The 13,920-nt window shown below is 35.4% G+C and overlaps 1 protein-coding gene across 8 annotated transcripts in view; it reads left to right on the top strand.

Moving 5' to 3' along the window:
• TBCK (TBC1 domain containing kinase) overlaps window positions 1-13,920 on the top strand; it is a 115,540-nt gene that overhangs the window by 44,061 nt on the left and 57,559 nt on the right. For all 8 annotated transcript variants that reach the window (XM_090138847.1, XM_090138851.1, XM_090138848.1 and 5 more), the window contains exons 20-22: window positions 1,487-1,572; window positions 7,331-7,367; window positions 8,603-8,764. In XM_090138847.1, the coding sequence (XP_089994973.1) occupies window positions 1,487-1,572; window positions 7,331-7,367; window positions 8,603-8,764 (285 nt within the window). The remainder of the gene's footprint in view (window positions 1-1,486; window positions 1,573-7,330; window positions 7,368-8,602; window positions 8,765-13,920) is intronic.

Raw genomic sequence — 13,920 nt, forward strand, 5'->3', positions numbered from 1 at the left:
TGACTTTTTATTACTGGCTATTTTATGAGGGTGTATCTGGTACAAAGCGTGCCTCACAAATGCAAGGTTTTAATTATTTAATTTAGGGTCAGCATGTGCTGAGGTTTGCATTTAAGATATAGAATCTGTAGCCTGTGTCCACATAAATAAGAATTTCTCTGTCTAGAGATTGAGATAGCACTGGAGAGAGATGTAAATAGCTCTGACGTAGTCTGACCTTGGTGACACAGAACTTAGCATGGGACTGTTTACCCACTTAACTACACAGCAGGATGCTGCCAGGACATCTGTAATATGACAAAGATGCAGTATCAAAGGGAAAAGGCTGGCACTCCTGAGATGCCTGATTCCCAAGGCAGTAATACCTTAGAGGTTCGGTATACTGTGGCTTTATCTTTCCAACTTAAAGCAAGTTAAGTGGATGTAAAATTCTGAAGGAGGTTCCTAATGTTTACTGTAACTTACCTTGAGGACTTGGGCATCTTTTTCCTTCAATTATAATTTGCAGTAGGTCTGTGACTTGTTCCTTTTGTGCTCTTACAATGGGAATATTGTTTATCAGTTCTCTTGAGATAGCATCACAGTTTTCACGTTTCTAAACCTAATATGATTATTCTACAGAATGATTATTTTTAACTTTGCATGTTCAAAACTGGGATCAGAGTAACTCCCTGTCTGTCTTCCTTCACTCAGCTTGATGTCTGGGCCCTAACTACTCTGTGCTTGAGAGCATAGAGAAAAAGCAATTGCCATCTGTTTTGAAATTGCAGTGTTACTGACTCTTCATCTTCCTTTTAACAAGGCATATGGCAGTGGGAACAAAACTAAGAGAGGGTTAGAATAAACAGAGAAGTCTGTCGGTGTTGCTGTTCTGTTGTCTATTTCTGTTCCAATTGAAAGCAAGTGTTAATTAGACAACTTAATTAAATTGTACCCTTCAGCATGATGTGCTATGCTGAAGATCTATTGCATTTTATCTTTTACAGTAAGTATTTTCCCCTTTATTCCAGAGAAGACAAGTTAAGAGGTTAGTGATGATGCAGATGCTACCTTCAAACCTCATCAACTTCTAGATGACAAAATTTAACTATTGGAAATAAATACAGTTTTTGCAGTCAAGGAGTATTTCACTCAGTTTGGGTCTTAAAATTCTTGAAACGTTCTTGTTCTAACTTGCTTCCATCAATATCTTGTGGCTTGTGTTCAGACAGAAAGTCTTTAATTTTGCATTTCAAGTATAAATCACAACCTGATTGTGAATCAAGCAACTCATTGCTGAAAATACAAGCTGAGAACTATTAAGGAAAATGGAAGAAGTGTTTCTTGCTCTGTTTTGAATATAATAGTGACAGTAGTGGTATTAATTTGTTGTTTGATTTTTTTGTTTTAAGAATGTGTCCTTTCTTTCCTACAGCTACCATACAAAACAACAGGATGTTCTGGCTTGTGTTTTTGACAGTGATCTTGAATTTGTTTGTTATTTCAGAGTACCTAACGGTGTTTTCTCAGATGATTGCATTCCATGATCCAGAGCTGAGCAACCACCTTAATGAAATTGGTTTTATTCCTGATGTAAGTGCTAAGCATTCTTATAAATATTGCTCGAAGTAAAAGAAGGAAAAATTAGGACAGTTAGGATGAGATGCTTTTCAAAACTGTCTTGGCAGCAGTTTACCTGGAGATTTAATTATTAATAAGATTTTCTGGATACGCTGTTAAAATGGTTAAGTATTGATTATTGTTTTAGGCACCTCAGTCCTTGCCATTTTGTTAACATGGTACACACAATAAAAATACCACTAATAAGTAGTTTTAACTTAGATTGATCTTAAAATGTATATGAAATTTGTTTTAAAGATTTGGACTCGTATACAAAGAAGAACGTGGCTGAGAATAGCTAATTGAATTTTTTCTACCATGTTCAATGCAGTTGATTAACTCAAAAGACGCTGATTTGCAAATAATACAAAAAGCATGTGCAAGTGATGGTTAATCTGTAGATATGTCAGATTCTGGAAAATGCTTAGCAATCACTTGTTGGAATCTATCAGAAACATTGGAAAGATTATAGCTTGTACGCAAGTTTTATCCCTTCGTTGTAAGATTGAGAAAAATGAGAACTGTGGTCGTATCCAAAATGTAGTAGAGAGGGCTATAATGAAAAAAATAAAATAATGCCTTCTTTATAGGGCCCCACTTTTATCTATCGCAATAAACAGGGAAACTTTTGTATCCTTCGTTTAGGGCCATGAATAGTCTAGAAAGCCAGCATAATACTCTCTCGGGTGGGAAGGCCAAGCCTATGAAAATCACTTGTCGCATGCAATTCCTGGGTAAATTTGCTTCAGAATGGGCAGATGCTCATTAGTACTGTTTACAAAGATTGTAATGAAAAGAAAATGTATATACCCTTCACTTCTAAAGGCCTTTGTAATGTAATAATGTTTATAATATAAATGTAAAAGAAGATACTGTGGCATTTAAAGAAGCAAAAGTAAAACCCAGTATATTGCGATATAATCTGAGATGTTTAGGAGCTGCATGTATTGCTAATAATCCACATCTGAAGAGGAAAAGGCTGAAGATGAGAGAATGGTGGGGAGTTGGGAGAATATTCACATGTTAAAAGCCTATGAATTTGAGGACAAAATAAAGGAACAAGGGTAAGCTACTGGGGGAAAATCAAGTTTGCAGCATCACCTGCAAATGTAAATGCACCTGATATTTATTTGCTCTTATAAACTTTCAAAGTGCAAGCCAGATGGAATAGTTAAAAATCACTTTTTTGGGTATATTTTGTTTTATGGTAGTCATTGGACAGCATGTAGTCAAATGTGAGCCTTGTATCTTAAGTGTTACAGCTTAGAAGAGGGTCTGAGTAGGTCATGCAGCAAATAATTACAAAACAGGGGTATGATTAAAAATGAAAATGAAGAATTCTGCATTTGAATACCAATGCTAATTCTAAAATTAACACTAACCTCTGAAGAGAAGTTGTTCTTTCTAAATCCTGTAATTAAAAAAGAGAAGTTGTTTTGCCTTCCAGATTATTGGGAGAGGGTTTTTTGTACCTCTAAATGCACAGAATCTGTCAAGGTGAAGGATATGCACTTTAGTAATGAGATCTGAACCTGAGTTTTGTGCTTGAGTACTAATCCTATCAAAGTAAACTCTGATTAATCTTTCATCATCAAAATGCAGGCTCCTGCTGCAGGAAAGATTGTGTTTCCTGGCACCCTTCCCATTTGCTTTGGGTCATGTAGCTCTCAGAATATTGAACAGTACTGAAACTCCAATAATTGTGAATATTGTTAGCTGATGTGGTGCCTGGATTAAGTACATTGCAGTGGCTTGTGTGATTTACATGTAAATAGAGAGATACGTATGGTGAATCTCTTAGTTCTTCTTTGCTCGCTCTCCTGAAGCTGATAATCTCCACTGCTCCGTATAGTATTTTATAGCATCTGTTCTATATTCTACTGAATAATTCTGACATAAAAAGCAGACTATTTTAAACCGAAGAAAAAAAATGCTACTTTACTAAAAAGGTAGCTATAGGCATAAATTATTGTAAATAGCTTTCACCTGCCAATTATGGCTGCTAGCTACAGTTGTTAGCAGACCAGTAAAAGAGATGACAAAGTCTGGTTGTAGTTCCTTAATAAGCTGCTGTCTCAAGCTTACTTTTGCTTTGGTGATATGCAGGAGGTGCTGTTAATATGGCTTCATCTAACTGAATTGAAAATCCCGTGATTGAAGTACTTCATCTCCATGTGTCTCTTCTGTTACTGTTAGCTAGTGGTGAATGTAGGGGACAGGTTTTTTTGCTTGGATTTTGATCTTGTGAGGAAAGTGATTGTTCTTCAAATTCTGTGTAGGTGCATGTAGGTAGGTAGAATCTAAATTTAGAAATTGGTCTCAAATCGCATTACTTTGGCATCCCTAGACATCAAAACATTTATGTGCCTTTCTGTAGTAGTTGAACATAGGATTATCTAATAGGTTTGAGGTATGTGTGCATGCGTTTGGAAGGCAGAACCCTTCAATGAAATGAAGAGCGTTTTATTCCTTAAAGTATGTAGTAAACTTAAATGTTATGTATTCACATAGGAAACATGAAGTATGTTGGCATCTTCAGTGCTTTGGAAATTCAGATTGTCAATATTAAATAAGTTGTTTTCTTGGTCCTGAAACCACATGCATAGTTTCGCAGTAGCTTTCTTACCATGTTCGTAACCTGCTCCTGGATTGTACAAGTTGGCCACATTATTGTTACAAATTTTCAAAACAGTAAGAGGCTTGTGGTTATTTCTTAGCACTCCCTAGGATCTCCTCCAACAAAAACTAGTGCGCATTTTTGCCTTGCTTGCTCTTCTGAATTATCTTTAGAAACAAAAGCCTCTCAACCTGTTGCCTTTACAGCAGAAATCTCATCGTCTACAGATAAAAACATGTAAAGCTCATCTTCTAGAGGAGGAGTCAAAGAATGAAATAATGCAGAGAGAAATAACAGTAATTAATCATGGAAAAGGCTTTCATCGGGATTTGAGTCTATCTTTCCAGGAGGTTTGAGTTTCTAGTTCAGAAATAGATTGTTCTCCTACAGTTATTACCTAACTTCACCCTGTTGAAAAGCACTGAACTGAGTCTTCAAGCTCTGATTTTGAGCAGTTTCTCATAGCAGCACACTATTGGAGCTTCAGCTAGGGTTAATGGAAAAACTGAGAATGAAACAAAGTGGGATGAGAAGAGATTTCACTTCTAACTAAAAAAATTGTGATGGTTTTATTCAAATTGTTCTCCATATGTGAGAGATGTCCTGGTACTTAATTGAAAGTACCAAAGAACTCGTATATTACTAGCAAAGCAAAATGCTAATTACAGCACTGCTGATCTTAAGGTCGCTCTAAAAAATGAAGTATTGACTTTAAAGGCTTTCATTTTAATGTGACTTACTCCCAGGCTGTTCTAGTAGTTCAATGCTGCTTTAAAAAACTCAGTGTGGTCAGGAAACATATGTAATGTTAAGTGTGAATAAATGTCGCAACCTTATTATGTGTCATGGTTCTGTAGTAAAGAGTTGGAAACCTCTTTTTTTTTTTTTTTTATACTACAGAAGCATGGCAAGATGCTGTTCTAGCTAATGATTGCTAGAGGGCAGTATGTACTAATAATATATTAAAAATCCATTTATTTATCTAAAAATACTTTGTATCCTGTTTATTTGAAGACTTCAAGTCTTCGCAGTTCTTTTTCTCATCTTCGTTTTTCAGTTTGACTTGCATGGTGAAATAATACTAATGTTGTCTCTACTTTGCATACTCAGTAATATTAATCATAACCTCTTCAGGTTTGTCTAGACCTCCTTATCATAGAATATGACATTTTTGAAAGTAAGAGATGAAAATCTCTTTAAAACATATTTACCTGATACCTTCTAACTTAAATAGTTTGACTTACTTTTCATGTTACCGTTGATAGGTTTAGTGAGGATGATTTAGAGCAAATAAGTGCTTTGTCTTGTAGTTACCTTCCAATAATATCTTCACTATTTCAGTTTTGGTGGCTCTTCTTGTATTTTTCTATATGCATTTGAGATACAGATGTCTGTGTGTGAAATTAGGAGTAAGCATGGAGCTGCTTTGGGTAAAACATTGTAATCAGATATATGGGAAGAGGAACATTAGGCTTATTCTTCTATATGGAAATATAATATATGGAAGTAGTATAATGCATACAGATAAGCAGGTAAACTGGAATTCATTGATCACGAACACCACAGGGCATGTTTCAGGCAACAGGGTGTTATTCCACAGATAGACATATACTGAAAGCATTGCAGAGCTGTACTCGGGGAAATAGGAATGTATAATGAATCTGAAATAATGGCATATAGTGATTTTTTTTTTTTGAGCCCTTAAAATCATTTGGAAGATTGTAGGCTAAGCAAAGTCTGTTCGTCATAGCTTGTAGTTTTATGTGTAGTACGGTTTAGATGCTATTAGATACTCAAATGAAGGTGTGGAACTCAAATTTAGAGAGCTGTGCTAGGGAACCTTTCTGCATGTATGCTCATCATTTCATAAGTGCCACAATCCAGTTAGGAGTTGATGGACTAAGTAGTCATTTATTAACATAGTATCGATTATATTTTCTGCTGATCATTTGCTTACTTTCAGGGCAAGCTTAATAGGAGTACTAATTTGCACTTTTTATGAGCTAAAAAGTAATATATTAAGCTTTATGTCTAACTATAAATCTTCAGAAATGGAAAACAGAGCACATGAGCTGCACAGCTGAATAAAATTTAACAAAGATAGACTTGCTTTGCATTCTTAATATGTTGGGACTTTCTGTAGAGTGATGTTTCATGAAAATAGATTTTATTGCTTTCAACCCACTAAATGCTTCATTAAAGATTAAGAAACTCTGAAGGTGTCACAAATGACTATCTATTCTAATACATTCTGAATGTTTTTTATATGGTGTTGTAGGTATTCTGGCAGAAAGCTTGCAGAGACTTTCTGTTTTCGGTAGCCATTACAGCAGCAGAAGTTAGACAGTCTCAGAGTAACATAAGTGGAGATTCAAATTCTTCAGATGGCTCATACCCTTAAAGGTCATCTCAAAACCGCATAAATGCATAAGTTGTTGGTAACAGGCATTGTATGCTTGAGTGACTTTGGATAATTTAACTTGTTACTTCCTTTCAATAAGAAGTATACAATTTAATACATGCCAGCATATGCAAAAGATGTAGGAACCGTTCCTTTTTCTTTTGGAAGTTGTGACTTGCACTTTTACTTTTTCATAATAAAAAAAAAAAAAAAATTCCTGAGTCAAAAAGATATCTTGAATCAAGTTGTTTTATGCTTATTCAGGCACTCTTCACTAATTTCTATTTAGCAGCATGTAGCGTAAAGGGAGAACTGTGGCAGTTTAAAGGAGCAGCTGACTGTGATGCTGATGGTCCTTGGTTTCACTAGAGAATCACAAAACAATAACATGGAAGGAATGAGAATGGTGACTTACGGGTGGAAAAAGTTTCTTTTGGAGCTCAGGGACATGATTTAGCAGAGGGTTGTTAGAGTTAGAGTAGTTTGGTTAGATCATGGTTGGACTTGATGAGCTTTAAAGTCTTTCCCAACCTGAGTGATTCTATGATTCTATCATAGTAGTTTTGCCACTGCAGTTATTTCTTATTTTGAATGTGCTAATGTCAAGCTTTGCAATTTTTATTGCAATTAACAATTGACCTAAGCAAAAAACTTAGATCTTAATAAAAATGCTTTTTGTTCTCTTCCCTCCTGCCATCCCCCACCGTTTGCAGCTCTATGCTATTCCGTGGTTTCTTACAATGTTTACACGTGAGTATACTTTTTTTTCCACTTAAATGTTGAATTTCTTAAGGTTAATTTCTCACTTCGTCAGATAAACCCTTCCTAATTGATGTGGTATGTGTCATTTAATAGGTCCTTTGTAAGGGTGAACTTGTGACTTGAGACTCAACAGTGCACATCAGTGTACTTTCTGCTCTTATTTGACAATTTCAGCTTTCTTATTTCTGAAAAAGAACTATATTAAATTTGAACTGGATTATATTATGCATGCAGTTCTTAAGAAAGGTGAAATGTAAAAAATTATCTACTGGGTAAAATTACAATAATATTCATATACAACTTCCCTCACTCCAAGTTCAGAAACACAGATTTTTTATTTTTTTTTTTAAGGCCAGCGAAACAAGCTTTATGTTATTGCACTTTACCATGTTGTGGTATTTGTTCATGAATATTCTGAGCAAAAAGAGCTTTCTGATTTGGTGAGCTTTCAACAAAAGATGAGGGAGTTAGCAAAGCAATTTGTGATCTTTCCGCAAATACCTAATGTTTCTTCTTTTCATGTCAACATTAGCAGATTACTTCTCTGAAATATCAAAGGATTTGATGTGAGGTTCTCAGTTGCATTTGACAGACTTCTTGACTGTGAAGCACTGGCTGTTGCAGTTGTCCATCCTTTGAAAAACCTGTCATGAGAATCACCACCTCTGGAAACTGAGGAGGTGGTTGTCTTGGCAATGAATAAAAGCAAAATTTTAGAACTATTTAGTTGAAGGATAACGTATTTCAGGAGAGCCACCTTTTGGCGTTTATATTTCAAGCGGTGCTCTTTTTGTTAGGCCTTGATGCCTGTCTGTCTTATTCTGTCAGTTTTTGCTCTATTCTGCTCACTTCCTCATTTAGTTTTAAGTAGCTGAGCTTATTGATTTACTCATTAATGTCTTCATGCTGCTGGAAGTAACTGATACATACTTCTTCATGCATAATTATGTTATACCAAAAGAAAAACAAATTGCCTAATTTCATGTGTGTTTGAAATGTGAAAACCTGCATACTTCAAAGCATTTAATGAAGAAAAAAAATACTGATTGTTTCTGGAATAGTCTGTCTATGTATGAAAATAAACCTGTATTTAAACAGGTTTTCTTATTTGCTCTCAAATAAAAAAGAAATTACCCTTAGATAGGAGAGGAAAATGTATGACTCCCTAAGAGTGTTTATATTAATTTTGCTTTTGTGTGTGTATGTGTCTGTTCATTATGCAGATGTCTTTCCTTTGCATAAAATTTTTCACTTGTGGGATACGTTATTGCTTGGAAACTCCTCCTTCCCATTCTGCATAGGGGTGGCTATACTTCAACAACTGAGGGATCGTCTTCTCGCTAATGGATTCAACGAATGCATTCTCCTTTTCTCAGACTTACCAGGTATAGAAGAAACTATTTTTCTTTTCTCTTTGTGCTTTCATCTGAATATGTACTACAAATCTTTCATTTGTTGAAGCAATGGTAGATTTAGGTGTACTCCCTCTCCCTGTGTGTAGGGCCTACCTGCAACTTGACCAAGTTAGCAGAAGTCCTTTTGCTGTCATCACCAAGAATTGGGTGAGATCACTGTCATTTCCTGGGGAAAGTTGCGACAAATCCTTGTGAAATTTAGAGTAATCTTAAATAATTCATAAGCTACTGTTCGTAGACCTACTGCATCTAGACAAAATGCAGATAGGAGGATCACATAGTGAAAAAAAGTATTGGAGTTCTTAACTGTACCTTACCACTTTGATGCTGATAGAAGCATGTTTTTATTTAAAAAAGAAGTTCTGCTATGAAAACAGTTAATATAAAATTAATATATTATGAAAAGCAATATAGGTGGCATTGGTGCTTTAAATCAGTTTGCATTTGAAATGTATGACTTTCAGAATAACCCTAAAAAGCCAGATGGAAGGCTACATGAGCATTGTTGTTGACTTATCAAACAAATACAAGTACAAACAAATGTTCCATCTGCTAGCAAAAAAAAAATTGCAGTTAACCGTGAAGGCTGACTCTTACTCCTGGCCCACTCAAGTTTATGTGTAAAATTGGGAATTTGCCTTAAAGTCTCCTAGAACATAAACTTTGAATTTTGCTGAACAGGCACTCTTATTTCTAGGATTTGTCCTGTAAACTGTTGTCTGTACCCAAAATTGTAAGGGGGACAGAAACTACATGTCACTATGCAAAGAGGACTTAATTTTCTTCATAAGTCAATCACAATTCCAGATTTTAGGAGCGGTAGCATCATTCATAATTTTGATGTGCTTTAGTAGTATTTATTTCTAACAACATTGTAGTGTTGTTCATATACAATTTCCTTATATTTGTCAAAATAATTGGCTAATTAGGAACACGATAAAATCCCTCTACTGTAATAATAGATGTCTTAGACCCTGTTGAGGATGTATGAAGGGGATATTTCAGCAACTGCAAAAACTTACTTAAAATTAGATTCTTTAGAACATTGTTACCTATTTGACGTGCAGCAGGAGAATATGGCAGGGGAAATAGGAACGGCATTACTGATGTGGTGCCCACATGAGAAGCAGGACTTTGCTTTCAGACCAGTGCTGACCTCTACTGTTTAGTTGTGGCTGCATCTTCTGTATAAATTCTACAGCATAGATGGCCGTGCCATGCATCGAGGACTGGCTGCATAAGTAACTTTACTCCAAAATGTGCAATTTTTCGTATATTTTAACTGTTAAAATCTCAATGTTAGTCTGTGTTTTTGAGTTGCATGATGTACATTATGATTATTTTAGCTTCGTTTGATTACTGGGTTTGTCACCCACTGTACAAGTCACTAGAATCTAGTACAAGTCACAAAGTCATTAGCATCTTCTGAGAAAACAGGCCAAGGTATGAAAGTTTCAGATATATACAGCTCTTTGCAAATGGTTGGAGGATTGTGTAGACAAATTCACTGATTTAGTGCAGTGTAGGGTCTGGCAAGTGAGCAGATGTTCTTCCAAAGGTCCATGGAGTATAGAGTTAACTGAAACATGGGGATTTGTTTCAGATTTGAGAAAGGATGCACCAACGTAGATGATGGTGATGTATGTTAGTAGAGAATAAACACAAAGCCCAGACGTGAATCTAAACATGCTGTCATATATGTAGATATTGCAGGTTAGTTCATCTTTAAGGAATGAGGAGTATTTGTGTTATTTGTGCACACCTTAGGACAGTGTTTTTGCTGTCTTCAGGCTAGCAGTGCTTTTAAGGGAAGAACTCAGCCTCAGATAGAGCCCAGGAGGGCTAACTGTAGGAAAGAAATCTGGTGCAACTAGAAGCTACAGTAAAACTGCTGAATTGGAAATGTAGAGAATTGTCTCTGAGTTACAGGCATTAGGGTTTAAGCTGCAACATGTGGTAAAATGTATAACTACAGGAATACCACAAAAAAAAAATGATTCTCCAAGGAAGAGTTTCAGTTATATCTTTCCATTGTAGCAATGTGCCAAAATGGTAACTCCATGATGGTGAAAATTGTATAAATGCTTAGAATGATTATACCCAGTTCAGGTATGGACTGAAAATGAAAGAATAGTGGGAATTCTACACTGGCATTGTATTTTATATCAGTTTTGAGTGATGTCTTTAGATACATATCTGACCCCTGGGTAGCTACTGTTTTACTTTTCGTTGTTTTTGTGTTATGAAAATACGTTTTCTACCCACACCTGCAATTCATACACCTTTATCTTGCCAAAATTTCTGGTGGTTCAATGTTTATTTAATTAAGACTTGGCAGGCAAAAGAAACTGCATTTGTCCACCTAGCCCATATTAACCTTGTGGTTGCGTGGTGCCTATTTCCATTTGTTTCACCACTTGTTGGCTAAAAATGTTAACTTTGAGGTTAAACACCAATTCTGAATAGAGGCGCAGAGATGCACAAAAATGTCTTCCATCTTTGAGTGAGAAATAGAAAAAGCAAGGCAATAAACTGCTTTGAATAAGTTTTAAGTTTTTATCATGCAGTTTTGACAACATTGTATGGCTCAGATTAAGGCTCTGGGGAAAAGAGGTCATTTTTCATAAATTCAACTACATGTCAAAATATTGATGTGTGGCTTTGTTTCAGCTTGCCTAACTTCAAAACTGTTGTCCCTTATGGAAGGGGATGTTGGAAGTTGATTTATCGTGGCATTAGTGAAGCTGATCTGCTTTTTCAAATTACTGTGTATCTGAAGCAAAACCATTTGGTCTCTGATGTGCGTTATAGTGGTGCTGTAACCATAACAACAACAACAAAACTACATTAAGAAAAACAAGAGGTATCAAAAATAAAAAAGAAAAAAGTTTTTAAAAAATTGCTTTTCAGTTTTCTTTCTTTTTTTTTTTTTATTTTAAAGATGTAGATCAGATTAATATTAAAGGAAATATTTTTTCAGGTTACGCATCCTTGCCACTGTGCTAGATGGCTTTTTAAGAAGCAGGTGTCAGGTGTATTTTACACTGCAATCTGCAGAGATATGTATTGTCACTAAATAATGACATAGATGAAGCAGAAACCCTGCATAGTTGCTAGTAACTGTGGGTTGTTGGGGTTTTTTCGCTGTTTTTGTTTTTCTAATGGCTGACAGCCAACTGTGGATTGGGAGCTGGCTTTGGTACAGAAGCAGAGTAATTTGGTAGGGCACACCTGCTCACTAAGGCTGTTGGTTGTGTCAAACTGTACTATTGATATCATTTTACCTTTAATTATTCACTTCATGCCACTTGTAGCTACATGAACAGCATGCAATTCTATTTATAGATTTCTCTTCAGTCTCAACACAGTGGAATGCTGGGATGGGTGAAATACTAAAGAAGAAATTCTTTATTTTGATCATATTAGTGTTCTTGCTACTCTAGTTGGCAGTAATAGAAAAAAACAGAATATGTATCCTTCAGCAAAGAACTGTCTAATGCTGCATTTTATCAAAGAAGAAGAAAAAATGAGTTCATCAGTAGAACTTTATCCCAATGTCTTAATCAATGTGATGCACAGCTTATGCCTCTTTCTTGATAGAAGCTGTATGTATTCATCATAGCAAAAGGGGACTTGAATAATACACTTGTTAGTCATACGGGATTTCATACATTTTTACTCTGGAATAAAATGCAAGCACACAGAGAGACAGAATTTAAGCCACTTTTCTTGGAGGTTTTCTTCTAGATGAAGTGGGGAAAAAAAAAAAAAATATATATATATATATATTATGGACATGTTTTGGGAAAATGTTTCCCTCTTATTTGATTTCATTAGGATTGTATGCCAACTGCCTCAGGATCAGTGCTTAGAAAGCAAGAATGCAGTAGATTATTTTTTTTCTTTCCTCAATTATGGGAAATGCTGCTGGCAGAGCAAGGTGCTGATAGGTTATATGCTAATATTTTTGCTGTGCTGAATGTTTGTTTGCCTGCACAGTTATTCCCTATGACCTTTAGTTCTCTACTTCTTAATTAAGTAGTATTTTATATTGAGCTGCACAAATAGAATTAACCAGTCTTGTCAAGGTGACTTTCCAGGATGTTGAGAGTAGCAAAACTCAGTACCGTTTTTCAGTGTGGAAACAGAGTAGAATTCATGTGGGTTTGTTGAGCTGTTGCTGTGCTTAGGCAGAGCTGAGAGGTGAGCTCTGGGAAGTTCTGCAGTGTTAAAATTAAAATATGCATTAGCAGCACATCTCTATGTTTTTATAGATAAACTTGTGGTGTGTTTTTAAATCCAGCCTTGTTAATAGTTATGTATATAACTACTTACATACCAGATTGGAATGGCAGTGTAGTCTGAGAACCAGCATAATCTTTCTGTTAAAAAGAATGAGGAATAAGGTGACTTTAAGGGAGTTCTCAGCTCTCTTGTAGTTTGGAATATCTTTAGGGTTCCTTTACTTTCCAGTGTTCAAAGAATTTAAACTCTTGCCTTTTAACTTGCATCTGACTTTTGATTCTATCTATCTATATTTCTTTTTTCTTTTATTTCTTTCTCTATTAAGAGCTTTATTCTAGAAGAATCAACAGAAGGAACAAAGCTAACCATGGAGAACTAATACAAGATTTGTACATAAAGCTAAGACTTTGTTGATATTGCAAGGTCAGAACACATTTCAGGATTGGGTTGCTAGCAGATTGTTCAGGAAGGACAAGTATCCCAACCGTGAAAAGCTCACATTGTATGTGAAGAATACTGTCTTATTTTATAAATTGTGATAAATGGACTAAGCACACATCAGGGTGTGTCTTGTGAAAACTTTGAAAAGTCTAGACAAGTATCTGTATGGCATAGGTTAGTCACATTCGATTTGACTTCAGAATTAGACAAGTATTTTTGGTAAAATCTGAAGAAAAATTGCTAACATCATGGAAAAGCTTAGCTTTGGTTTTCTTACTTTGTTTAAATGAACTAAAATGTAGTTAACGTGAAGCTATAGTTTGTCCTCTGTGAACAAAAACATGTTGACTCAATCTTTATCTTCACTATGTCTACATGCATATTTGAGTTCACATCTGTATGAGAATGCAAAAGTTCTTTATCTCCGTGTGTTTCTAACA

Source organism: Phasianus colchicus, chromosome 4, assembly GCF_987193195.1.
Source record: "Phasianus colchicus chromosome 4, bPhaCol1.hap1.1, whole genome shotgun sequence".
Taxonomy (NCBI): domain Eukaryota; kingdom Metazoa; phylum Chordata; class Aves; order Galliformes; family Phasianidae; genus Phasianus; species Phasianus colchicus.